General features: G+C 44.1%; 1 protein-coding gene across 3 annotated transcripts in view; it reads right to left on the minus strand.

The window, feature by feature from the left end:
• Window positions 1–1,036: 1,036 nt before the first annotated feature.
• MAMLD1 (mastermind like domain containing 1) overlaps window positions 1,037–26,319 on the minus strand; it is a 55,357-nt gene continuing 30,074 nt past the window's right edge. For 2 of the 3 annotated variants that reach the window (XM_054717335.1, XM_054717333.1), the window contains exons 3-5: window positions 4,521–4,605; window positions 2,758–3,241; window positions 1,037–2,715 (exon numbers count right to left, since the gene is read on the minus strand). In XM_054717335.1, coding sequence (XP_054573310.1) covers window positions 2,097–2,715; window positions 2,758–3,241; window positions 4,521–4,605 — 1,188 coding nt within the window. In that variant the 3' untranslated portion in view covers window positions 1,037–2,096. Of the gene's footprint in view, window positions 2,716–2,757; window positions 3,242–4,520; window positions 4,606–11,132; window positions 11,377–26,319 lie in introns of those variants that run through there. The other variant, XM_054717341.1, reaches the window with a different exon arrangement.

A 26,319-nucleotide genomic window follows, 5' to 3' on the forward strand; every position in this document is an offset into this window, starting at 1 on the left:
GTGTCCCAACTGGCTTCTTTGCTACCTTTGGGGAGATGTGAGACATCTTACAACCCATCACCTGCACTCACCTCGTGACCACTCCTGGTACAGGTCCCAGCCATCTTATTAGGGTCCCTGGAAATGAGGCCCAAGCATAAGCCAAATTCAGATGAAGCTCTTGGAAAGCCACTTTCTTACTATTAAGGGGTAGCCCTACTGTGGGGTGACAGGAGTCCCTTTTGTTTTTGTGTAGTTTAAATGGGAAGCAACCAGCAGCCAACCAACTTGCTGCAAATGCTGGGGGTGTGAGGGGGTGGGGCTAAAGGAGACTGGATGGAGCTTGGCAAGTTTTGGACAGTCAGGCAAATTGGAGCAGACTGCCATTCTGCTGTGGTCCTGGATATGAAGCTAAGCCATGGGGATCCCTGTCATTCCTGTGGCATCCACACCCCAGCTTGCTGAGCACTTCCCAATTCAGCATTCAGGATGATCAGGGTGTCCTTCCTTACCCCTGTCCCCCACTACCACCATGACGCACTGCAGGGGTGCTCAGCTGCCCAGTGGCTTCATTAGGGCTTTGTTGGTTGTCTTTGTGAAGTCAAAGAACTTCACTCTCCCATACAGCAGATATGTCACCTGCTTCAAGGTACAGCCCCCATTCTATCCACTCTATATGGGTGTCTCTTACATGAAGGAGTTGACACTTTATTAAGATCTGTCACCCTCTCATCTGAAAGAGGATCAAGGTGCAGAGTTTAGATTCTCAGTGCAACCCTCCCCTTGCCCCCAAGTGGAGAATTACCTTAGTGGCTTCCCATCCGGTTTCCTCTATAAAACAAGGGGCTGAGACCCCAAGTGACAAGCTTCTATGCTGTGATGTGATTGCTGCTTGCCTACATAAACTTTTCACTCCTTGCCCCTCCCTGCAGCATCTTTCCAATTCTCAGGACACAAATAAGTTATGAAAGAACCAAAGGCACTGGCTGGTTTCACTGACATGGGTTTGCAGGTACTGAATGCTCCCTTAAAAAAATGAAAACGAAGGCACTTTTCTCTTGGCTGTTTATTACAGAAGGAAGGAACAAAAACATTTTGGCTTGAAAGAGATGCCAGTTTTCAAACGAAGAGGCGAAATATGAGGTGGCAATTAAAATGTGATTACATAGAGTCTGAACACTGAGAAAAGTTTATAGGACAGTGGGCGTGGGTTTTCTGTAACAGACACTGAAATATACATGATGATAATTGCAGATAGAAACCATCAAAGACAAACCAAAAATCAAGTATTAATGTTTACAGACTCCCCCCCACCAACCACAAAGCCTTACATCAAAACAAGTACTGAAAGGCTTTAAACCAGGAACATCTCACCTTCACCCTATAAGGGTGTCTGTGGAGAGGTGCAAAGCTAAGGTTCTCTTGACTGAATGATAAAGAGCGGACACTATAGATCCTCAAGGTTGACAGCTCAGAGAGAGTTCAACTCTCATTCTCTCTCTTCACCTTTCCCAAATCTACAGAACTCTCTCAGCCTCCTTGAAAACTTCCTCTGTAGGGCACTTACTATAAAAGCAGCTTCTGCTATAATGTGCTTATCAGGAAAGAGCTAGCAGAGACTGACAGATTTGCAAAAAGAGATTAAGAATTACATCAGGAGATCAAATTTTCCGTGAAAATGGCAATAAATGGCCAAGTGGTTTTCTATGTGGCATTTGTTAGCTTGTACAACACCTCTTGGTCACATCCACATCATCTGTTGCATCAAAACCGTAAGCAACTCAGACACCTGGCTTATTAGAGATCATTGGAGCGAACAACACAGTCTGCATATTTGCAACAATGTATAATAAACACAAACAATGCATAATCAACACAATTGTACTGAAACAAAAGCCGTCACTTTATTTACAAAGTCACAAAAGGAAGTATAAATACTTCTGTCATTAATGTTTAGGAAAACCATTTACAAAACTTTCAAATATGTACAGGTATTTTGAAAAATCACCAGCTTTCCATTTTGTTATAGGTAGAGAGACAGATGGGCATGGGCTGATGCCACTCAGATTGTAATGAGGAAACACTTGTGTGGCTGTCTGGGGCCAGTTGTGAATTTGCTATGGATTCACACCACTCCCTAAAGTGATGTCAACTTTGGGGACGCCATCCTGGCTATTCTGGGTGACTTGGCCGGCATTCTGGGCTGTGGCATTTTGGGCAGCAGCATGCTGCTCTTCCAAAATGTCATCGATCAGCCTCAGGTTACACACCCAGTCTTCATCTGGGCTCGTGCTGGGGCCTTTCAAGAGAGCTTCAATGAAATCCATATCATTGCAGTCAGGTGGTGAAATCAGATCATTTAATGGGGATTGGGGCTGGGGCAAAAAGTCATAGGGTGGCAGCTCAGTAGGGGGACCCATTCTGTTGAATGGACCTGGAGACTGGCTAGCAGTGATGGCGGAGGCAGCAGCAGCAGCGGCAGCAGCAGCCACATAGCTTGGCGGTGGCTCAATGGCCTGTATGGGACTCATGGGACCAAAGCTGTCTATGCCCTGCTGGAGGGACTTGGTGGCGTTCAGCACAGGCACAGGACCCCGCTCTGGGCTCTGTCTGAGGCTGAAGTTGGGGTTGGCCAGGGCAGCATTGACCTTCTGGCCAGGTCTGTCTTCTGGGTTCCCCTGATTGGGAGGAACAACTGCCTGCTGCGATGGACAGGCTGGGGCTATTGGGGAGAATCTCACAGGTGTCTTTGTGAAGATAGAGTTGCTATTAAATTGCTGCTGGGTGCTATTATCTACTTGGCTGGGGGGTGGTTCCCTCGAGACCGCTGGGTTTGCAGTTACTGCTGCCACCCATGTGGCATTATTGAACAAGGTGGACATTCTTGGCACACATGGCTGTCTGAGCTGGTGGGGACTCAGAGGCTGGCTGCCCAGGGGGCTGGGACAGAACCTGGGCAGGAGCACTCCTGAGGGGGAGGCCTTGGGCATCTGTGTATATTGGCAGACAGAGCCAAGGCTGCCCAGGGGGTTCTGGCCTGAGTGTGAGGATATGGGAAACAGGGGGCTGGAGTTAAAAATTCCTTGCTTTTTGCCTGGGGTTGGTGAGATCATGCCCCCATGGCTCTGGTGCCGGCTGGGTGGAATCATTCCTGGACTCAGATTGTTCTGAAGGAGCTCAGCTCTGGGTAGCATCATGTGCTGGCTGGAAGGGGGGCTTGCCTTTGTCTGGCTACACTTGGAGGTGACTTGTTCTTGGACGGCTACAGAAAGAGAGAAGGGGGGTCAATTCCAAAGGCATCCTCAATTTTGCTGCAGTTGCTGGTGGGGCGTACGTACCAGCCTAGCACTGATTTCTCACCTTCCACCCTTGGCTCCTACTGAGCATCCTCTGTTCCCCAACTCTTTTCCCCTTTGTTCCTCCACCCTCAGTCTGGACTGCAGTTCTTCTAGGGAGCCCTCTTAGATTCCTAGGTCTGTGCTCACACACCCCTGCCCCCCACCAAGTACAGATAATGTTGGATGAAAAATGCCAGCTTATCTTTCTGTCTTTTCAAGTAGATTATAAGCTCTATGAGGCCAGGGTCTTGGTCTGCTTTCATACTCAATACTCTGTAAGCAGGCCTGGCATTGCCCATCCCTTGACAGATGAAATGGCCTTCCTGGAACTTGTTTTACCTGTCCCTACAGTTGAAGTATGCTTTACCTGGGCAGGTGCAATATTCAGCTAGTGTTTAGGCCCCCAAAACAGGGTTTTCTGCATGAGAATGGAGGAGCAATGGCATGATGGTAGCATTGGTTAAAATGAAGATGCTGACCACTTGTTGGAGGGCAAGCAGCTTTCACTGAGCCTCAGGTGAGAGTACGCTTGGTCTTGCACAATGTCACTATTGGCCAGTAAGGATTGCTTACCACGTGTCTCCCTGACTAATCTGGAAGCTTCGAGAAGTAGGGACAATGCCTGTGTTTTTTCCCCCTTTCAAACAACTGTATCTCTGACCAATAAAAGTTGATTGCATTCACAGCTGCCATGATAAAGTGGGGACCCCTGCTGTATGTGGAGGCTCTGGCAGCCCCCCACCACAGACTCTTTGAGGCACAACTTCAACCTCTTTTCCATTGCCCACACATGGGAGATGGTCCAGGATCCTATTAGAAAGAAGGTCACTGGGGTGGGAGCAAGAAGGGCAGGATCAGAACCCAGGGGCTGTGGCAGCCTCAGTTGATTCTGATAAAACCCTAGGGGGTATGCCCTTCTCCCATTGAGAATAACTGCTTTAAGGCACCTGACTTAGTTTAATCAAACTCTTTAATTAAACAGTGATGTCAGAGTCATTAAGACTTAACCTTTAATTGGGATCCTACTCAAGTTCCAGTGTGAGAAGTCCAACCAGGGTGCTACTGAACTGACTCCCAGACTTCCCCTCTTTCCCTCAATACTTTCAGAAACACCCACAGTAACTGCATACTCTGGGGTGAATTCTCATCCCACACTACAACCCCTAGCCTGTCCCTCTGGGAAGATTGATCTTAACTGCTTACCTTGAAATTGATTCATCTGTTGGGCGATATACGCACTCTGCTGTTCAGGGGTCATTGCCATAAGACCTGATTTCTGTTTCTCTTGCTAAACAGAAGATGAAAAAGACGTGTTAGAATACGTCTATCAAGAAATATTTGCCTTGGAATCACTGTGGGGACCCAGGACTTGGCTTTGGTATAGCAGAAAGCATGAGTGAACACACCAACACACACTTGCATGCATGCCCCACCCTCCCAAGCAAAATTCCACAGGTATAAATAAAAGTAGGATTCTGCAACCTGGGTTAAAAGGCCAACTGCAACAGCATAGGATGGGGCAGGAGACACAGAGCTTAACAGCAAGAGCACGTAGAAAAAGATTTAAGCATTTTGGATGTCCTGCTCAGGATGGGTCAGCAATGAGATGCAGTCACCAAAAGAGCAAATGTAACATTAAGTCGCATTAATAGAAGCAGAGTATGTAGAAGGAGGGAGGTGACAGTCCTACACTACTCTGTCTTGGCCAGACCATGTCTATAGTGCTGACAAGAGTCCGGGCATGCCAGTATCAGGGAGACCCAGACAAACTGGCTGCATTCAGAGGACACTGATTGGGGTAGGGCTCAAACTCCAAATCGCACAGACAAGAAATGGTTGAGCAAACCAGAGATGCTGAGGCTGGGGCAGAGCTGACTCTGGGCTATGTGGTGGTGGGTACCCAGATTCTGCTGGGTTGTCATGGGGAAAGGGCTGAGTATTGTTCTGGGTGGTCCTGGCAGGAAGAGCAGGATGATCACATGGTCAGAAGGATGCACCCAGAGTAGTCACTCACTGTCAACTTCCCTTCTTTCTCCTGACTGGCTGCAGCATGGACAATTGGGATGAGTTTCCTGTCTCCATTTCCAAGCTGGATGAGGCAAGGGGAGGAGCCAAGCTTGAGGGCTGTAGTCCCAGCACAGAGTATGGGAGCAGCTCAAGGGACAGTCCAAAGAGAACCAGATGAGAGCAAGTGGAAGGCATGACTTGCCCCTTGCACAGAGACTCTCAACCATTTGGAGCCAGGTTGTGACTGGGATCCAGTTCTGACTCCCAGTCCAGTGCTTATTCACTGCCATCTCTCCCCCCTTCTCAAGAAGCCTGCTCACAAGTGTGCCAATAACCAAGGCAACTCCACCAGGGAGCACACACCCCTGAGTCCACTTTCTGAGCTGCATCCTCTTGGATGCCAGAAGACTTGACCCTACAACATGGGATGGCTTGCTTTTCTGCACTTAGAGGGCTGACTTTGGGGCGTGGGATGGGGGCAGGCGGAGAACCGGCACTTGGAAGAGTGCCCGGCTCCCAGGCCTGGCGGCAGTTCCTGGCCTCAGTTCCTGCCAAGGCAGAGAGGACAAACACATGGCACTGGGAAGACTGCACTAAAAGCGATTTCACTATCCTGGCCTTAGCCTGCTTCCTGTCTGCGCTCTTGCCTGCCCCTCAGCCTTCCCCCCTCCCCCCCGCCCCCGGTAGCTGCTGGGATGTGGGTGGTGGAGATTTTGTTTCTTAGCCGGCCCATGGAGCTGCCCTCTTACTGCTAAAGTATGAAGGTGGCATAACTGCCTTCATGTGTGCTTACTGTACTGAACACGTTGCACCCCTTATTTCACATTGTGTTTCAACAATCCTTTAAAGTAGGCATGTTATTATCCCAGAGATACTGATTTGGATACTGAGGAGTACAGGGGCCATATGACCTCCCAAGGCCATGCCATCAAGAAGGGAGTGGGGGGCTAGGATCTGTTTGAAATGCTCAGGATAGGCAGGCATTTCTGAGGCAACCCTTTCACTTGTGTTCTTCCCTTTTACCCTTACACCAGCCTTAGAAGATAAGGGCAGAAGACCTATGGACCCCAGCTTACTCACATGACATCTAAGGCTCAGACAGAAAGTTTACATGACTTGCCCAAAGCAACACGGCTAGGCAGTGCCATGTCTTTTAACTAGAGACCCTGGGTTGCTCTGCCTGTCCAACCCCGCTGCTTCTGGGGACTGGCTTCTGTGGCTGGCTAGGTCTATACTGACCCTAACTTCTTCTCCATTGGCTGGCCCATTGGTTTCATCAAATAACATAGTTGTAGAGGGGTGGGGGTTGGGGGCAGGTGGAGGCTACATAGTGCAACCAAAGAAAAACCAGGTGAAGGGCAGAAGAGCCCAAAAGGAAAGAGGCAGAGAAGAATGATACCTCAAAGGCATGGGAGACCAAAGTCAGAGAGTGGAGGAACTGGGTAGTGTCTGCCAGATAAGAGAATGCTTCTCATATAGTCCAGGGTTGCAGGGAGAAGGGGGGTGTTGGCTAGTGTTCATCCAAGGAAGCACAAAACCCACAGCATCCAGAGTTGAAAGGAAAACCTGGCTATTGGCATGGTTACACATATTCCCAAAGTTCAAAGGGTACACTTGACATCCAGCCTACGGGTCAGGCCCTCTAAGGTCCTGGGGCACTGTTGTCAAGTGGTGTCTCTTCATACTACTGGGGCTGTCCAGGGCACTCCCAGTCCTGTGTTCTGGGCCTGGGCCTGTTGTCCCTGGCCCAGCAGCCAGAGCACTCTCCAGGCCTCCCTAGGAGGCTGCTTCCTTTGTTTTGCAGATGGAGGCCCCCATCCTTTGTTCTGAATCAATGTGCTCCAAAGATAAGCCCCAAGAAAACAGTTGTTGCCTTTTGACACTGACAATTAGAATCTTTGGAAAATGGAGAAAACAGGAAATGACAAATGTTTTCAGTAACCAGGAGGAAGGGGTGGCTGAAAATTGCTGTAACCTGTGGATTTCCATAAGCATGCTTATTGGAGGAGGTCATCAAATAACTCATTTTTCAAAGGCTGTGATTGTCATGGTACTGAATCCTATTGTGCCAGGTGACACGGATAGGGCAGTGTTGGTGGGTCCTTTTAAAGCCTAGTTGTGCTTCCCCATGCTGGTCACATGGATGAGACTGGGCTGGTGCCAGCAGGAAGTCTCCCAGAGAACTAGGGCCCTGGATCTTCTGTCACAGCTCCTCCCAGTCCTGCTGGGACAAGGGGCCAAATTTTAGCCAAATGGGGGACCTGGGAAGTCATAGAGTTGCTTTTTTGGAAGCTTCTTTCTGATGCTCAGGAAGCTGCAAAGCCCTGGTCCATGTATGGGCACTCTAGCAGGGCTGGTGCTTTATCTGTGTGCTATTCAGGAGAGATTTCAAAAGACTGGCCCAAACCCTACTGCTACTCCCTGGTATAATTGAGTCCAATACAGCCCCAGCTCCACTCCACTCCCCACACCCCCTCTACCCCACAACCCCCATGCTCCCACAGATCAGGACAGGTGCTGTGTCAACTTTGCTTTTCAGTCATCACAGGTGAATGGCTCCTGAAAGCCCCATGGAATCACCTTGGATGCTTCTTAACATCACTGCCAGGGATGTTCTCAGGACTGACTCAACCACTTAATCCAGCAAAGCGAGATGGGGGATGGGATGGAGAAGCTGATGAACAGGAATCACACACAGATGCCTACAAAGGTTCCTGGATTTTAGCTGGAATTAGATTGGTTGCTGGCCTAGTGATTTCCAGGAGGAGAGCATTCTGACTGGGAAGGGGATTACAATGGAATATCTTCTGGGGGACATCAGATTATAGATCCAAAGCCTTATTGTGAAGAGCACATTGATGCAGAAAGGAGAGAGGGAGGAGGCAAGGGAAACCAAGGGTAAGGAGGGAAGAAAAGGAAGGGAGAGGGAGAGAGGAAGATAATAAGGATAAGTAGAAGGAAGAGGAGGGGAAAAAGGAAGAGAAAGAGGAGGTATTTTTTTCTACCACTAGGAAACCCCATCCTCCTTTCCCAGGAAATGTAGCTCATGAGCACTCCCTGCAGCAGAAGGCACTCAACTATGTGTTATAAGTTCAAAGGTTAATGAGCTCTTGTGTCTGGGTTTGTTTGTTTATTACTCTACTAGGAAAACACCTTTTGCAGTTTTTGAAAATCAGATTTGGAGACACCTCACCTACTCTATTGACTTTTCATTTAAAATGACAGGACGACTGTATTCTGCATGGAGATTATGAAATCAAGACCTGAGCTCTGGGGGCTCCCACACTCATATGGATGGGGACACCTCAGACTTGCCATGGCCCATGGATGAAGGCAATGCAGACACTTGCATCAGAAGCCCTGCTTGAGGGCGTGTGGATGCTTTTAGGTGAAAATTCTCCCTAGATGTTCTCCAGAAACTACAGAGACTTTCTATAGTGAATGGCAGGTGAAATTCTTTTCCTAGTCCCTCCTAACTCTCAGAGATTGTGACTTATTTTCTCCAGAATGCCTCAGAGGCCACACCATTGGGAGTAATGAGTGTGCCATCAGGCCACTTCTCCCTGTGAACCTCAGGCCTAGATCTTGCAGGGGTGGGGGCTGCTGAGCACCTGCCCTTTTGTGTTGCCTTTGATCAATGACCTTCCCTGCCCAAATGCAGCCTGCAAGGTGTGGGTCTCATTGATTCTGGTCCCCCAGAATGAACCTGCCCAAATATCTAATGGGAAGAGAGGGTTTCATTGGAAGCTCAACATGTCTGTCTGTCAGCCAGCTGACATACATTTCTTGTGGGTTTACTTTGGGTCAGGCTCTTTCCCAGGCATGGGGACAGCACTGTGCTTTTCTACTTTTATGGAACTTAAACTGGAGGGGAGGCTATAAGTCAACCAAAGGTCATTTCAGATGATTATAATATCTTCTAAAGAAAATACAATGTGTGAAGGGATCAGGAGTAGGTGGGGGTATTGGGGGCACATCAGAAACCTCAGGTCAGGGCTTGGGGCCCTGAAGGTAAATGAGAACCTGCCACAAAGTTCTCTAAGCTAGGCAAGACTGGGGTCAGCACTAGTCCGCTGGGGGTCTTTCTTTGCTCCTCGGAGCTCCTTGCACAGGAGCCAGGGACCTTTTCCATGGTGATGGTGCTGCCCTGGGGTTTGAACCGATCTGAAGCTGTCAATGGGGCCTTCATAAAACAATGGCATCAAAAGCAAATGGCAGAACTGTAGATCAGCTTTTTTACTCTCTATTTTCTGTCTTTCCACTTGACCTCCAACAGCATGAACTCTATTCTAACTCCTCTCTGGTCTCCTTGGTTGTTTCAGGACTGCCTAGTCCCGGGAGGGCTTGGTCTAAATGCTGGGAATATCCCAGGGCAGAGGACACAAATGTCTTTTGCAGCTTGCCTTTCTTCTTCCCCTGTGGTGCTTGCCTTCTCTGTCTCACACTGAGTCTGGCTTTCCTGAGTCACAGGCTGAGCTGGCAAGGCACTGTCCCTCAAAGCGCCTCCAGGTAGGCCCAACTACCAAAGCTTCATAAAGAAGATTAGGGGGCCAAGCATCTGTCCCACCCTTCACTGCTGGATAGAAGGCATTGACTTGCGTAGACATAAGTGGGTGTGAGGATAGGAATTCATGAGGCAAGCTAGCTGGGATCCTCTTGTTTTTGACTTCCAGGGACAGGGAAGAGCAGTGACATCCTGAGTGCATGATGTCCCCATCTGTTTTTGCCAATTCTGTTTCCCTGGCAGCTTTGTGCTAGACAAGATTTCTCAGGTTTTAACTGAAGACCACTGTGACTCCAAGAGTGCACAGAAAAAAGGGGGAAAAAAGAGAGAAAAAATCAATACCCCTTGAACGAAAAGCACTGCTTGTTCTTCCTAGCCAGGGCAGGCAGATAAAGAGAACAAGGCTGTATGTAACAAAGCAGAATTTCCATTAAAGGCCAGAATCCCAGAGACCCTTTCAGTCTGATGACCATCTTCTGATCGCTATCACTTAGCAATGCTCATTTCTCCTCTTCTGTGAATTTAGGGAAGACATCCTGTGCACATTGATATTTCATGCACTAGAACAACTCCATGATCCAAATGAAATACTCTGCCAAGGCCCATTCTGGCTGGTGTCCTCCATGTTGCTCTCATGACCACTAATGTGACTCTTTAGGGCAAGTCAAGCCATTTCTTCTGGACTCTGCAGGATGATCCAAACTCATAGCCATGTTGGACAGGCTTGGTTCGGATTCCTTCTGTTTGCCCTTCCCAGGCTGCCAGTACTCCAGTGGGGATATCCAACTTCTCACTTTTAAGGTGTGCAAATCCTGGGTGGGGTTGAGGAACACCTCTGGGTGCAGAGTCCACAGCAGTTCACTGTCTGGAGAGGCAGTTCCTGAGCACCCACTAGGTATGGAGTGGGCGGGCACTGAGGCCATTCAAGGTGCAGAAGTGCAGCCCCTGTCTCCCTCAGGCTCACAGTCTGGCTGCAGGAACAGACAGGCAGGGAAAGAACTGGGATGCTGGAAGGTGAACAGCAGGAAGGGAGTGACTGCACCAGGGGCAAGCCCCACTTATTTCCCTGGAGGTGATGCTGAGGCACCTGAAGCACTCGGCTTGCTTGGGTGTTCTCTCTGCCAAAGACTGGCCGGGACACAGTAGAGAAAGCATTAGAAATCCCTCCTAGGTGTACAGAGCTTTATGGGCTGTCACCTCCTGTGTTCCTCCCAACAACCCTGTGAGGCAGGCGGGCAGGCTGAGCAGGGAACTGCGCCCCGGCTGACAGATGAGGAAAGCGAGGCTCAGGGGAAGTGACTTACCTACAGCGTCGCAGCTAGGCAGCAGTGGAGCAGGCACCTGCCTCCAGGCCTTCGGATCCCAGCCGCCCCAGGGCGCTGCCTCTGAGGTGCTGTACGAGGAGGTGACTTGGGCCAGCTCATGAGCAAAGGAGCTGCTGGGCAGGAAGGACTCACTCCCCAGTGCCTGGCAGGATGGGGGCTGATGCCCGAGGCTGACCTGGGGGGGCCTGGCTTCCCCAAGCTTGCAGGCTTTGTCTATATGACTCTACAACAACCGATTGAACAATTCATCAGCTGCTTGGCCACAAAATGGTTCTGACTGATCTTGTCACTTCCCTGACCGTCTAGTTGGGTCATTTGGGTGTTGTTTCTACACACCAACTTGTCTGGGGCAACAAAACCAAACAGATTTGCAGTTTTAATGGTCTTGGGTCACAGACCTTTGAGAATCAGTTAAAAGCTATGGTTTCTCTCCACAGAAAAAGCATTTACAGTGGTGTCTCCCCATTCCAACCCACCAACATTTTACATATAATTTCAGGAGTTTTCCGGACCACTTAATATCCATCCGTGGATCTCAGTTAAGGATCCTCTGTCTTGACCGGTCACTGTCATGTTGGAAATGGGAGTAAAGCTAGGTCAGTTAAGCTGGTTCATTGGCAATGACCTCCACCAATCCCGATCCCTCCTTACCCACCCACAACAGAGAAAACAGTTCTAAATTGGTTTATAGGTATGTGTGTAGACATGTTGAGGAATCTGCAAAACCAAATGGTGAGTGCAAAACCAAACAGTCAAGTGGAAATATCACAACAGTCCTCACTGGACTTCACCTTGCCAGGGCCCCAAAGTTTCAGGACTTGTGTATGGGTGGGACCTTCCCTTTCCATCATGTTTCAGAAGACAGGAATTTATTCAGAATTGAACATATGACCTAATTCTTTCAGCTAAAGGCAATTAAAAACTCCGTACTTGATATCCATGTTAGAGAAAGCTTCAAGACTCGAATGAGCTACTGATATAGCCCTGACATCCTCACAAGCACGCCAAGCACTTGGCAACAGTGGTGTCCAAAAAAACCAGGGGGAAGCCTGCATTGATGAGTTCTTTTTTCTATGTGAGACAGCCTCTTCACAACCCAAGCTGCAACTATTCATCTGCATCTCCTACCAAATATTCCAGTAGAAAGGGAAATATTTATCCCCCAAATCAAAGCTAAACAGTTTGAATCAATTTGATTCACTGCAATAAGCACTAAGCATCATCTAGTGTGCTCAAGTCTCTGCAGTGATGACAGACCAGTAGATAGTTGGATGCATTATTTGATCAATAATAAAAAATTGCCACCATGAAATTTACTGAGCATTTGCTATGAACCCAAATGCTTTCAGTATTCAGAATCATTCAATCTGTACATGAGGCAGGAACTATTGTTGTCTTTATTTTACAGATGAGGACAATGAGGCCCAGAGAAGTTAACTGAGTTACACAAAGTCACACAGCTAGTTAGTAGCAGAGTAGGATGTGAACCCAGGTTTACCTAGTTCCAAAGCCCACATGAAGTTTGCCATGGTGTGTGTGTGTGTGTGTGTGTGTGTGTGTGTGTGTGTGTTTAATCATTAACTTGCCATATAAAAACAAGTTTTGAGATGTAAATTGTTAAAATATGCCATTGAGAAAATTATATGCAAGGTTCTATAAGGGGGGGGCACCAAAATGTTTTATTAAAAAACACATTATAGCTACTTAAAGATGGGACTAGAAAGACAATCTAATACCTGGAAATTTTTAGAAATTATACCATCACCCCAAAACAATACAAAATCAAAAAGCAACAAGCAATATTCTTAGCAATTAAACTCAATGCACTTGGGAAAGAAAACTTATTTGCATTTGATGGTGTACCAACTGTGGATGACCCAGTGCCTTTTCCTATGGGGTGGGGTTCAATACACAGCTGAGCTTACTGGCCATATCCAGCTTCACTGCATCAAGTTCCAATTTGTCCTTGCATCAAGGTCATCTGGGACATAAGCAGAAACATTGCTTTCTACAATTTACAACTCTAGGCCTGCATATCTAGCTCCTCGAACATCTTAAATACGATTTTATAGCCATCTTGACATTTTTACAATCCTAAAATGCAAATATTACTAGAGTTTTGATTATTGGCTTATTCCATGATGACACATTTTAAAAGCAATGAATGGGGCTTATTTTTAAACTTTTGCTCAGGAATCCCTGGTAGTTTCATGTGACTTGTAGGATATTAGTGATGGGTCAAGGAACAGGACTCCCCCATCAGCATTAACATATGTGTACAGTGCCTCAGTAGTTCACTACGTAGAAATAACTGCAGATATCACATGGTAATTACCAGCAACAAAAGATGCCCCCACAATGTGGGCAACTCCATTCAGCAGCCATTGGGAATGGGCCTGGAGACACTCATTCAGGTGGAGCAGAATGGGAAGAGGTGGTTCAAAGACCAGTCCAATTCCAGTTAAAAAGAAACATGAAATAAAATAGATAAGATTCTATCTTGACTCTGACTGACTAGGGGCTTTATAGCTAATGCTTGCGCATATTCTCCATTTTACTTAATTTGGGGAAAAAACCTACTTATCAAACTCCCTTTAAATGTGAGGCCCACGTTTCAAAGAAAAGGCTGTTAGGTACATTTCTACTCCTAGAGATTTTCAAATATAAGATACACTCATCTTTCTCCTTGAAAATCTAAAATAAACAAAAAAGAACAAGTCCGTCGGTAATTGGTGGCCATGATTTATAGCTCTTGGACTGACTGGTTCCATGTGATTCCAAATTTCATAGAATTCGGATCATGGAATGGGTAGTGTTTGACAGTGGTGACCGATTTAAAAAATCTCACACCCACTCAGCACCTTGGACCCTAGGTTTCCCATGATTACTAAAGAGCTTGATGAACCTAAGTTGGTCCACGGCTCCTCCCTCCTAAAAGTCCTCCAATGGTTTTCAGCTGTCTAGAGACACAAGCACATCCTATTAAGCTCTTCCCCTTGACTTCTCGCCCTTTTGGCAGCCAGGTTTCATGTTCCATAGTGTCATGTACTCTATCTTCCAGTCATACCAATTTCTTTGGAGCGTTCCAGGTAGGTTGCCATGTGTATTCAGCCCTCTGTGGTTATGCGCCTTGATTTACCCGGCCTGGAATGCCCTTTCTCCAAGTTTCCACTCTGGTAATTTTGCATGTCCTTCAAGATCCAGCTCCTCTACCCTGGGAATTCTGTTCTTTTTTGGTTTAGCTCCTGTGGCTGAACACCTCCAGTTGACTGAATACCCTTGCTGGGTCAAGTCTTAATCATCTTGATATCTCTCTGATGCCTAGACAGTGCTTGGCACAGGCAAGGGGGTTAGCAAATACTGGTGTGGGGAAAAGTAGGCTCAAAACACAGAGTTTATTCTTGTATTATTATTTATTAGTTATTGTATTATTTGTATTACAACTGTAAACCTACTTTTGCCCACCCCTGTACTTAAAAAATTCAATCAACTTTACTGTTATGAGTTTGGCATGATGTCCCAGGCACTTGGGAGATGATAATTTGGTGAAAAATGCATTGGCTTCTTTTGGGGTTGGATATTAATGATAAACTGAGCCTTGGTCCTCATTTAAGCACATCTACTCAGCCCTTTTCAATGCGGTGTTAATAAAACCCAACGATAGAACAGAGAATGAAAATAACATCAGCTAAATATTTTTGAGCACTCACTGTGTGTTGGGTACTGAACTTTGTGCACATATGCATTTGAGACTGTCTCTAGTTTACAAGACAAGGAAGTGGAGGTAGGCTTACCTAGGACACGCAGTGGCAAGGTGGGGTACAGACTTAGATCTGATTTATAGAGTGACTAAAACCCAAGCAACTCCTGGGTTTGGATGTGCAAAGGCTCCTTTTCTGCACATGGAGAGGAATGGTGAGGTGTCTTCCTTCATTCACACAGGAGTAGCTCCAACTTGTTGGCTATTCTATGGCATCACCATAGTCAAATGGGCTCTGGTGCAAGAAGCTAAGATTATGACTAACCCCAATAGATATTCAGCTACTTTGCAAGAAGTGGATAAAAACTGCTCATATTTTATAAATTATTGACTGGATTAGATATTGGTCCAATATTCTCCACCATGGAGATTCAGAAGGAGGTAGATGTGCATTGGCAAGGCTATAGTAATAAACTATGATTCCACTGGCTTCTGGGAGCTTGTAGATTTCTAGACTTAGTCATCAAAGAGTTCAGACAATGAATCCTGTACTGCTCTCTTTCCTTTCTCTGGTCTTTACTAAATGTGTAATAGAGGTGAGCAAAGAAAGCCCAAGAGAGGGAACTGGAGATTTGGCACATATGCCAGAGACTATCAGAACCTAAGGTTTTTCAAGGCTGGTCTGACTTCAGAGTCCAGTCCAGCCATTCAAGTCACTAGTGAGGTAAACATGCTAGGGTACTAAAATGTTATCTAGATAGCCCAAAAAGGTCAAGACAGAGCTGTGGAAGAAGCTGGATCTTTGGGAAAGTTGGTAAATGTCCCTACCTGTCAAACAGAGGTAACAGGAGACAATTTTGTAAATCTGAAGCAATGCCTCAGGAAAGCAGGAAAATTTAATGTGATTTACTTGGCCTCTTGCTTACCATTATCCTACTTGGGCAAGTGCAAATGGGATTTCAATATATTACAACCATGTGTTTATTAACAACAACATGAGAAAGCTATACAACTCAAGTCTGAGATTTTGTAAGGAATAGAATCCCAGAAATGCTATAAGCAATACTGTCCAACAAACTTTCTGAGATGATGTTGAATCATCCTACTAGAAAGAACAGAATGTTCTATACCTGCATTTTCTGATATGGTAGTCACTGCCCATATGTGGCAGTTGAGCACTTGAAATGTGGCTATTGCAAATGAAGAACCGAATTCTTACTTTCATTTACATTAAATTAATTTAAATATAAATACCTACATGTGATGGGAGGAGAAGTGAGGGTCTGGGTAAAAAAAAGGTGAAGGGAGTAAGCAGTACAATTTATAGTTTTAAAAGTCATGGGAATGTAAAGTATAGCATATGGAATATAGTCAATAATATTGTAATAACTACAGGTGGATAATTATCAGGTGGATACTTAACTTATGGGTGAGATCACTTCGTAAAGTATATAAATGTTAATCACTATGCTATGCACCTGAAACTAATATAAAATAATATTAAATGTCCACTGTAATTGAAAAAAATGCTGTTAGATTCTAAAAGTTAAATAAATAAATCGCTATATGTGTCTGCTGGCTACATTATTGGAGAGCACAACTCTTTGGAATAATGGCAGGCTCTGAAAAAAGAAGGCATGAGCTTGAACCATGGATTTGCCATTTATTAGCTATGCAATTGTGGGGAAGTTACTTAAACTTTCTATGCCTTAATTTCCTCATCTGTAAAAGGGAGGTAATGGTTGTATCTTATTCATAGAGTGGATATAAGCATTAATTGAATTAACACAAATGCAGTGCCTGCCTACATGTTGTATGCTTTCTCAGAAGACCAGTTGGTTGTAGTCTTAATTAATAATAATACCTCTGCCATATATCGTGCACTTTACAATGCTTCAGGCACTATCCTATAAATTTTATATGGGTTTGCCTGAATTGGACATGTTGCTCTAGGCATGGTCTGCCAACACAGTTCATCAAGGCTATCATCTTTTTTAAACTTTGACAAAATAGACTAATAAAAATTATAAATGATCATTTTGATAAAATTAGAAACCTTTATTGAGAACTACTTAATGCAAGGCACTAGGCTCAGTCCTTTCTTGGGGTCATTTCAATCAATTCTCAGAACAATCCTATGGGGTAGGTATTTTTATGATCCCATTGTAAAGATGAGGAAACTGAAGCACAAAGAGGTCAAGCAATTTGCCCAAGTCACTCGTTAGTAAGTGCCAAAGCTTGAACTAAAATCCATATATTGCCCTGTGTTTTGCTTGCTCAAATTACCCAATAGAAACCTTTGTTATTGTTATAAGCAGATCAGCTGCAAGATGATTCTGGAGGGCTGCTGGGGTTCCACAGTTGTGCAATGGCTTCTGGGCAGGCTACATGTGACCCAGTTTTCTTTTCTTTTGTTTTTACAATTATATCCTAAAATGAGAACTCTAAATTGGGAGAGTTCTGTTATGATACATGTATTACCGAAGGTGGGAGGGAGATAAGGTAGCATCAATCATACCCATTTCCTGGATCGTCTATAAATTTGCATTTTGTTACAGTTTCCTTGGAGCAAGGTATCCTCTATGTAAGAACTGGAAGAGTTTGAGCTTTTCTGGATTTTCCTCTATAAATGTACATAATTTAACCTTAATATATCAAAGTTTAAATGTCTAAGGCTGACTACAATTGATGGAGTCCCAAATCAAGTTCATTTAGTCAACCAAGTTCGCAGACTTGGAATTTAATTACAGGATTAAGTTGAACTGGTAAACTGCTATTTTGCCTAGAGAAAAAAATAACCCAAGAACACTACAAGGTAAAATCAATAATGTATAAATCAATTAAAGAGTGAAGGAATAAATATATTTTTCTGCACCATTAATTTCAATGAATAAGCAAGCATCCTGTTAACTCCTTGGGGTAGAGAATGTGATATACCCTCTATAGCATTGGGCACAGAACATATCTGCAATTCAATCTGTCCTTTAGCCTGGCCATTTTCTGTGGGGGCAATTTGGCAGAGTGGCCAATGCTACACTTGTCATCAGTAATGCAGGGTCATTAGGTAGGAAGACTGTGTGGTTGTTCAGGCTAGGTGGTCCACTGGGAATTTCCTTTGGAGACTTCCAGATTTAGACAGCATATTTAATGCATACATCTAACTCCAGTGCCTCCCATGATTCCACTAAAAGTACAGTAAGGGTCTGACTTTGTAAAGACACAGCCATGCAATAAGGAGAATTTGTCAAGCTCAAAAGTAGCTACACCAGGGTCAACATAGCCCCAGGGAAGCTAAATCACAAGATGGCAGAGGGGAAAGTGGAAAAGCAGCTTGGTCTACATGAAAGAATCTTCAGGCTCAGGACCAGCAGCCCCAGGTTGTCTCTGGAACTGGGAAGTGGGTGATGTGGCCAACACAATGGGGTAGATCCCTGGATTGCCTCCCTAACTTCACGGCCCTGGGGGTCTGCCTCTCTCCCAACCTGGAAGGGATCTCACTTGACCATTTGTTGCTGAATTTCCTGCTTAACCATCCAGATCCTGCTGCCTAGATCAGTTGGGGATGCTCACTTTAGCCCAGAGAGGTGTTCTGCCTTGACCTACATCTCGAAGCTGGAGTTCCTGGAGGCAGACTGGGAAATTGAAAACAAAAAGAGCAGCCCAATCCCTCGGGCCATATCTGCGTGTTCAGTGCCATGGCCATGATGGTGGTGGGTTCCATATATTTCCTTTCTGGGAACATGTCTATAGCTGCTGACTCCCTAAGAGGGGAGATAGGGCAGCTTCTCTTCTTCAGGAAGTCTTCAACTAATAGAGGCACTGTGACTCTGCTGCTTATGGATGCACCTAGATTATACTCACCACCTGGTTCTTAAAAGTGAAGTAAATGCTTGTTTAAGAGTTCATTAATAAGTGGTGAAACTATTGAAACTATATAGAAATGCAAGAGAATGACTGTCAGAATCAAGATAGTGGTCACCTCTGAGGGGAGGGAGAGAAGGTCTACTCAGGGGGTTGACAATGTTCTACTTCTCAACCTACTTGGTGACACTACACTTCTTTAAACTGTACATAAAGGTCTTGGACACTACTCTATATCTATTTTATATTTCATAATAAAAGGGAAAAAGCTATATATACAACTTAAGTCAGTAATGTGAAATATACATCTCTGCCTAGAAAAAATAATAAAATACCATATGTTAACATGTTAATGGTGATTATCTATGACATTTATATATTATATACTTGTGTTTTCTGCATTTTCCAAGTTCACTACAAAAAGTACATACTATTCTTATAATGAGAAGGTCATAAACCATATTGAAAAAAGACAAGGTTCCCATATAAGATTGAAACTAATGAGGATCAACACAAGATAGATGGGACAAGTAATCTGTGGAAACCTATCAGAAGATAACTACTAAAGAGATGAGTGATGTGCCTGATCTAACTAGGATGAGCTCAAAGGTCACAACAAGCCTAAGGTGTACTCCTAGAGTCAGATCTTGGCAAAAAGAATAGTTACCTCTGGGAAAAGGGAGGGCTTCTAAGATATTTTGAAAGTTCTACCTCTTAATCTGATTTATGGGTACATACGTGTTGGTTTTATTGTTATATGTTTTATTCACTCTTCGATGTGTATCATATGAATTAAAAAACGTGACTAGAAAAAAGAGGAGTCATGTAAGTAGAAAGTATTGTGCTATGTCAAAGAACAACTCAAGTTCATGTAATATCATCATCATTTAGGTTAAAAAAATCACTTTGGAATTTCTACCTTTTTTTTCCCTCCTGCCATTCCCAGCTCCTTTTGGAGGTGCTCCAGTCACAGATTAGGGTAGAGATGGGACTTAGGGTTGGACTGGTGTTAGCTCTCTGAGTCTCATCAGGAATGCCAATACTTCCAGAGTTCAGGATTTTGTGTTTCCTTCCCTCAGGTTTTGTCCACAGAGATGCACAAGCAGGTATTCTGGTATTCCAACTACAAATGAACCTATGCTTTTCTGCCACTTGTCTCTCTCATGGCTACATATTTGGTCTCCTTTCTTCCTTATCTATATGGGGAGGCATCATTTTCTACTTTCTTTTCATTGAAAACATCAGCTTCTGTCTTCTGACCCATTCTGTCTCTCACTTTCCTGGAGCTGCACTGTGGTTTGAGACTCTTATTACCCAATACTCCTGTGTCTCCCATGGACCACAGTAAGTAGTAGATTATGGGTCTATTTTGAAAGAAGTAGGGCAAGCTATGGAAACCAAAAAAGGCAAGCATAAGCATAAACACTATGCCTGGCCAAATAGACATCCTTTCTGATGCATTGTGGTCTGAGGCTCTCCCCACCTTTTTTTGCTCCATCTCCTTTAACCTTCACAGGCTTTTCCCCCAATATGTTTACATATCTGACCCCATAGTTTTTGGCAGACCCAAACAGACACAAAGGAGCACTTGGCTACTTGGCTTTTCTTTCTGCCAAAAATATAGAAAACCACTTTTTTTTTCCTCACCCCTTTGGCACTCCCCACACTGCCTCAGTGAATGACCACAGTGAGCGGTGAATGACAAGCACTCTCCTGTCTCTTCCCTTAAGCACTTGGCTCATAGCTTGGAGAGTTAATTTCTCTCTGCGCTTTGTTGTAGATTTTGTGGGCTAGATTTATTTTTCTGTTATCTTCCTTCCTTACCCCAGTCACGAATTGGTTGTTTAAAAAAGACAATGCAAGTTGTGGAGAAACCCCACAAATCTACTTTCCCAGGATTTCTGGCTAAGTTGGGCTTTAGTTGAGACTTCTAAATTAAAATCCAATAGCCCTCAGCCAAAACAGAGCACTGTGCTCTATAGAGAAAGTCCTGGTCTTCACCATACGGCTCTGTCTCCCTCATCAGGGCCTTGTAACACAGTAAGTAGTAGATTATGGGTCTATTTTGAAAGAAGTAGGGCAAGCTATGGAAACCAAGAAAGGCAAACATAAGCATAAACACTATGCCTGGCCAAATAGACATCCTTTCTGATGTATGACCATCTAATGAGATCAGGATTGATTAGTTACATTAAACTTAAGCACAGTCTTCAAAGTCAAAATCTGCAGGATATACTCCTAGTATATGGACTGACTAGTTTATGGACTTCATAATAAATAGTCCAAACTGACTAGTTTATGGACTTCATAATAAATAATCTGCCTTCTCTAAATTATTTTAAGTGTTTGGTTGGGTTTATTTAATTATAATGTTTAATAACAAAGAGTTATAGCAATGGTGATAAACTATAAGGAGTGTGCTCATATCCTATTCTCAGGTCTGAAGCTGTCTGCCTGCTTCATGATTCACAATGTGTGCACAAGCCTGGAATCAGAGCCAGAAGTCAGGAGACTCAAGATGTTTCTCAGTGCCAGTCATTTTATAGCCTTGCTGAACACCCAAAGCTCCAGTGGGAAAATGGGGGGTTCACCCATATCTACTATATAGGCCCTGGTGGTTGGGGTATATGTGCATTGGAAAAGCTTCTATTGCTTTCACCTAAGTGCCTACATACAAACTGTATGGGTATGGTAGAGGAGGGAGCTGAATGCTCAAGGAATTACTGTTTGGAAAGGAGGCCCCAGGTGCCTGGTAGGTAGGGAGATATCCTGGACCCCTGTTGTACCAGTTTCACAGAGAGAAGAGTTATGGGGCGATGAAAGAGTTGGCTGCAGTTGCCAGGGACAGTGGGATGCTCCATTAGTTTGTTTGCTTTTTCTTTTAAAATACATTTTATTGATTTTTAACAGAGAGGAAGGGAGAGGGATAGAGAGCCAGAAACATCGATGAGAGAGAATCATTGATCCACTGCCTCCTGCACACCCACACTGGGGATGTGCCCGCAACCAAGGTACATGCCCTTGACCGGAATTGAACCTGGGACCCTTGAGTCCGCAAGCCGACGCTCTATCCACTGAGCCAAACCAGTTTTGGCAGTTTGCTTTTTCTGAGGACTTGTCTGTTTTGTTCTTTTGGAGCACTCAATTTGTACACTGTAGAATATATCATATGGATTGTTCAATCATTCTTCACTGCAATGAAATACTGTGGCTGGAATATGCTCACAGTTTGCCTTTGATAGCAGTCACACAACACATATTTAATGAGTATCTATCATGATTCAGGCCCTGTGCTGTGATAACATTATTGGACAAGGTGGATACTGTCCTTGTCCTTCTAGGGCTGGCACACTTATATAATGGAGACACACTTAAACAAGGATTTGTAATACAGATTGATAAGTGATATGTGAGAACATTACAGAGTGCTAAATAAAAATAACAGGAGAACCCAACCTAGGCTGGGGAGGGTGGATGGTTAGAAGAAGTTGCTTGGGGGAACTAAGCTTCAGGTTGTGACCTAAAGGATGAATAGATATCTAGGTGAGGGGTGGTGGGCACAAAATTGCCTAAGTTTCCAAATCACTATTATATACATCACAGTTTCATCCAGTATCACTCCTAAGACCTGATGGATATTCAGATTGTTTAGAGAGATTGATTGCAAAATGAAGCCTAAGTATCTGGGTTCTCTCTGGAAAAAGGTTGCTTTCTGGAGTCACAGAGTTATCCAAAGAGTGTCGTGCTACAGTGGATAGGGGCTGGGAGGATGAATGAATAATCTTCACATTTCTGTTCCTAACTTATTAAATTCAAGAAAGTTTTTCTTGAAGCTCTATGACATCTTTCACTTTCAGCTTTGCTTGTTGAAAATTAAATTACAAATCAAAGCAGGAGCTCCAAAATGTTTTTAGTTACTCACATGGTAAAGTTGGGTGTGTCCTATTTATAAAACAATCTGTTGTAAATAGAGAAAAGAGTGCTGAGAAAAGTCCAAGTCCTAAATGTCAGAATAAGAAGGGCCCATAGGAGTCATCTACACCAGAGGTTCTCAAAGTGGGGGTCCTTGGAGCAACAGCACTAGTTGGAAATCTGTTAGAAATGTAAATTTCTGGGCTCCACCCAGACTTATGGAATCAGAAACTCTGGGGGTGGAACCCAGTAATCTGCACTTTAACAAGCCCTCCACGGCATACTCAATCAAGAACCACTGATTTAATCCAAGCCTCTCATCATACAGAATAGGAGACTGAGTCTCAGAAGGAAGGAGCACTTGACTTGTGTCAAGCAAGATATGATCTGAATGTTGGGCCAGTGATCACTGTGTGTTGCTTTCCAGTTTCCTCTTTCCAAAAGGGTGTTGTTTGTTCTTCCCTGTACTCCTGCTCTTTCTCTGCTGAGGTGAGCACAGTGGGCAGGCATCCCTAGAATACAAGGAGTAATGTAGTGACCAAAATGAGAGGATTGCATGTTACCTGGAATTTCTAGTTTGGAGCTGAACCACTTTGGGGAGAGGGTAAATAGGTTTCTGTGAGTCGAACTTTTTGGGTGGCATATCCATTAGAAAGAGGGAACATATTGATGTGAATGGCCAAAGAGGTTGATTGTAGCAAATATAGTTGGTTGTTTAGCCAACATCTAGTCTTCTTTCTCTTTGTACCTTCCCCAGTTTTCATTCAGGGAGCCTCACTTGCCCCATGCTGCCTATATGCTTTGGGGAAACCTGGCTCCACCTGGTCCTAAAGGTGAGGCACTTAGCTCAGCTCACATGAAGCAGCATAGTAGACAAGTGATTAATTCATGCTACTATACCAAAAGTTTCTAGGAATTTCTGAGAAAGAAGTTTCCTTACACTTGTGGCAGAGCTTCTAGAAGCAACTGTCTCTCCTGCTCCCCTGGCTGAGGGCAGGAGAAAGCTTGTAGCCCCAGGAATTGCTGGCAGCTATCATCTGATCACTAGGGGGAGTCAGCCATAGAATGAAGCTGTTGCTAGGGAAGGCTGAAGAGAGAGCTGGAAAGAAGCAGCATCTTTGGTCACACTGTTGAGCTGTTGATTTAAACTACCCCTACAATCTGCTCAACTGCTGGACTTCCATTGACAGGGCTCAGTAAGTCCCTTTTATTGTTTAAACCAGTGTGAATTGGTTTTTCTGTTACTTGCAACTCAATATATCTTAACTTATAAAGAATCTAGCCTGGTCCCTCAGACCACTGAGTTCATGAGGACTGCACTATACGTCCAGCCTCACATTGAGAAGCATCCTATTACAGATGATGAAAGCACAAGTGAACCTTGCTCAGCTTTGAGTCATATTTCTTTACCCACAAACCAGTTAATTTTAAAAAAAAGAGGTAATAAATTCAGACAATGTTAAATGTTTTTATTGATCTTTAGAGATAGAGAAAGGGAGAGGGATAGATAGAAACATAAATGAGAAAGAGAGAAACATCATCGATCAGCTGCTTCCTGCACGCCCCTTACTGGGCATCAAGCCCACAACCTGGGCATGTGCCCTGACTGGGAATCAAACCAGTGACCTCTTGGTTCATAAGTTGATGCTCAACCACTGAGCCACACTGGCCAGCCACAGTTCATTTAAGGAGAAATCCAACAGACCTGACCTGTCTGTACAGCATGCTCCAGCAAATACATCTAGTGTGGATCAAATACCTAAATCTTAGACTCCTCATTCAGATTACCAGTGTGGTACTCAAGCTCTTAAATACTCTATTTTGCATTAGTTGAATGTGATACACATTTTAGAAGCAATAGCTTAGCTTAACAACATTAAGGATTTCTAGATCATATTCAATTCCAAGGCAAACTCGAATATGTACTTTGTGGGTTTCTGTGAAGAAAATAATTGATGATCCAAACTGGAATTCATCTATAGAAAATAGGCAGTGCCAACTCCTAAAAGCAATTATTGGCACCAAGCCCCTGAATTTTTAAGTCCCTTGAAAAGTCCAAGAACATACCAGAAACTCGAGATTTGATTTCAGAGGCAATAACTGTAAACAAAAAATTAAAAGCCTGTAAGAGGTGTTTCTGAGTAGCATGCTGATAGCTCTAAAAACAATCATGAGGGTTCATTCTCTTTCTCAATCCCTAGTCCAATATTATATCAAAAACTTCATCTATCAGGAGAGTTGGAAATAGACATGAATCATGTGTAGGGTTACAGAGAAATATTTTGCTTTTAGGAACCTCTTCTGGGAGGGGAAAGTTATAAGCTGTAGTTTGCCTGGATAATGAGCTCAGGCAGGGCAGATGGGGAATGTGGTTAAAACTAATGAAAGTGAGATTTAGGGGTGGGGCAGAAACAAAATGGTATTAATGGGAACAAGGAGAGTGAACCTCTTGCTTTCCTCTGTGCAGGGTTAATACATCTTCAGCACTTTGGTCAGAGCCTTATCCACCTAGAGGGCCTCACTCTGATATCATGTGCTTAGTTCAGAGACAAGCAGCCAGAATTGGGGCAAAGAATTGGGCAGGGGAGGGAAGACTCAGTTACAGTTGTCTTCACATTTCTAAAAGGCTATGACGTCTTGCGGAACATATTGGACTAGATCTAACGATATCAAGATTTTGTAGTTTGCCTAAAAAATGGGGCATGGAAAAGAATTATAAACCCTAAACTGGATGTCAATCTAGTTCTGACAACTCACAAGCAGATATCCTGCTTGCAGTAGAACTGTGGAGTCTGTTAAGTTCCCAAGGCCATGTCATCAGTCCAAAGGCTGACTAACAGTTTTTATCTAGGGTCTTCTGTTACAATCTTGTCTTTTGCAGTATGGGGTAATGATGCATTGACAGAGCTCAGAACATATGTCCTGACCACCAGCTGCTAAGGAAAGAGCCAGATAGAACAGATCTTTGTGATTCTAGATCTATATGAGTTCAGAGGGAATCAACATGGTCAAGGCCATTGCCAGAGGCTGCCCCTTTCCACCCCATTCTGTTCCTTTGATCTGTGTCTATCTTGAACTATATCAGTTAATAGGACAATAAGGAAGACAGGAGAACTTTCTAGGAGGTGGTGGGAAAGAACTGCCTTGTGATGTAACTATTCTAAAGAAAATACTTTCAAAGGAAAACTTAAAAAGCAAGTAAAAGTGACTAACAATATAGTTGTGAAAATGATAAAACCAAAAGAATCAAAACAATACCCCAGAAAGATAATTTTTACAAAGGATATAAAAATCTGTGCTTATGAACTAGTAAAATAAATTTCTTAATTTGAAAAAAATTAATCAATGGTGGCAGCTTATTCAAATATAACCGAGTGTCATTATAAGTTACATTTTAAGCCTGATAGGAGAAAAAATATGTTGAACAACCTTCAAAACATTGACACTGAATACTGTGTTATCAGAAGAAGAAGGAGAAGAACAAGAATAAGAACATGAACAAGAAGAACAAGATCAAGAAGAATAAGGAGGAGGAGGAGGAGAAGAAAAAGAACTGTGTGAAGTGAAGACCATTCACTACTCTCAGGATTGACTGAAATAGATTGATTTATATTAGAAATATTGGTGCTGCCCCAGAGTGGCATAAATGAATCTTAACTGAGATAAAAGCAATGCAATGAGTAGGCTGAATTT

This window comes from Eptesicus fuscus, chromosome 1, assembly GCF_027574615.1.
Source record: "Eptesicus fuscus isolate TK198812 chromosome 1, DD_ASM_mEF_20220401, whole genome shotgun sequence".
Taxonomy (NCBI): domain Eukaryota; kingdom Metazoa; phylum Chordata; class Mammalia; order Chiroptera; family Vespertilionidae; genus Eptesicus; species Eptesicus fuscus.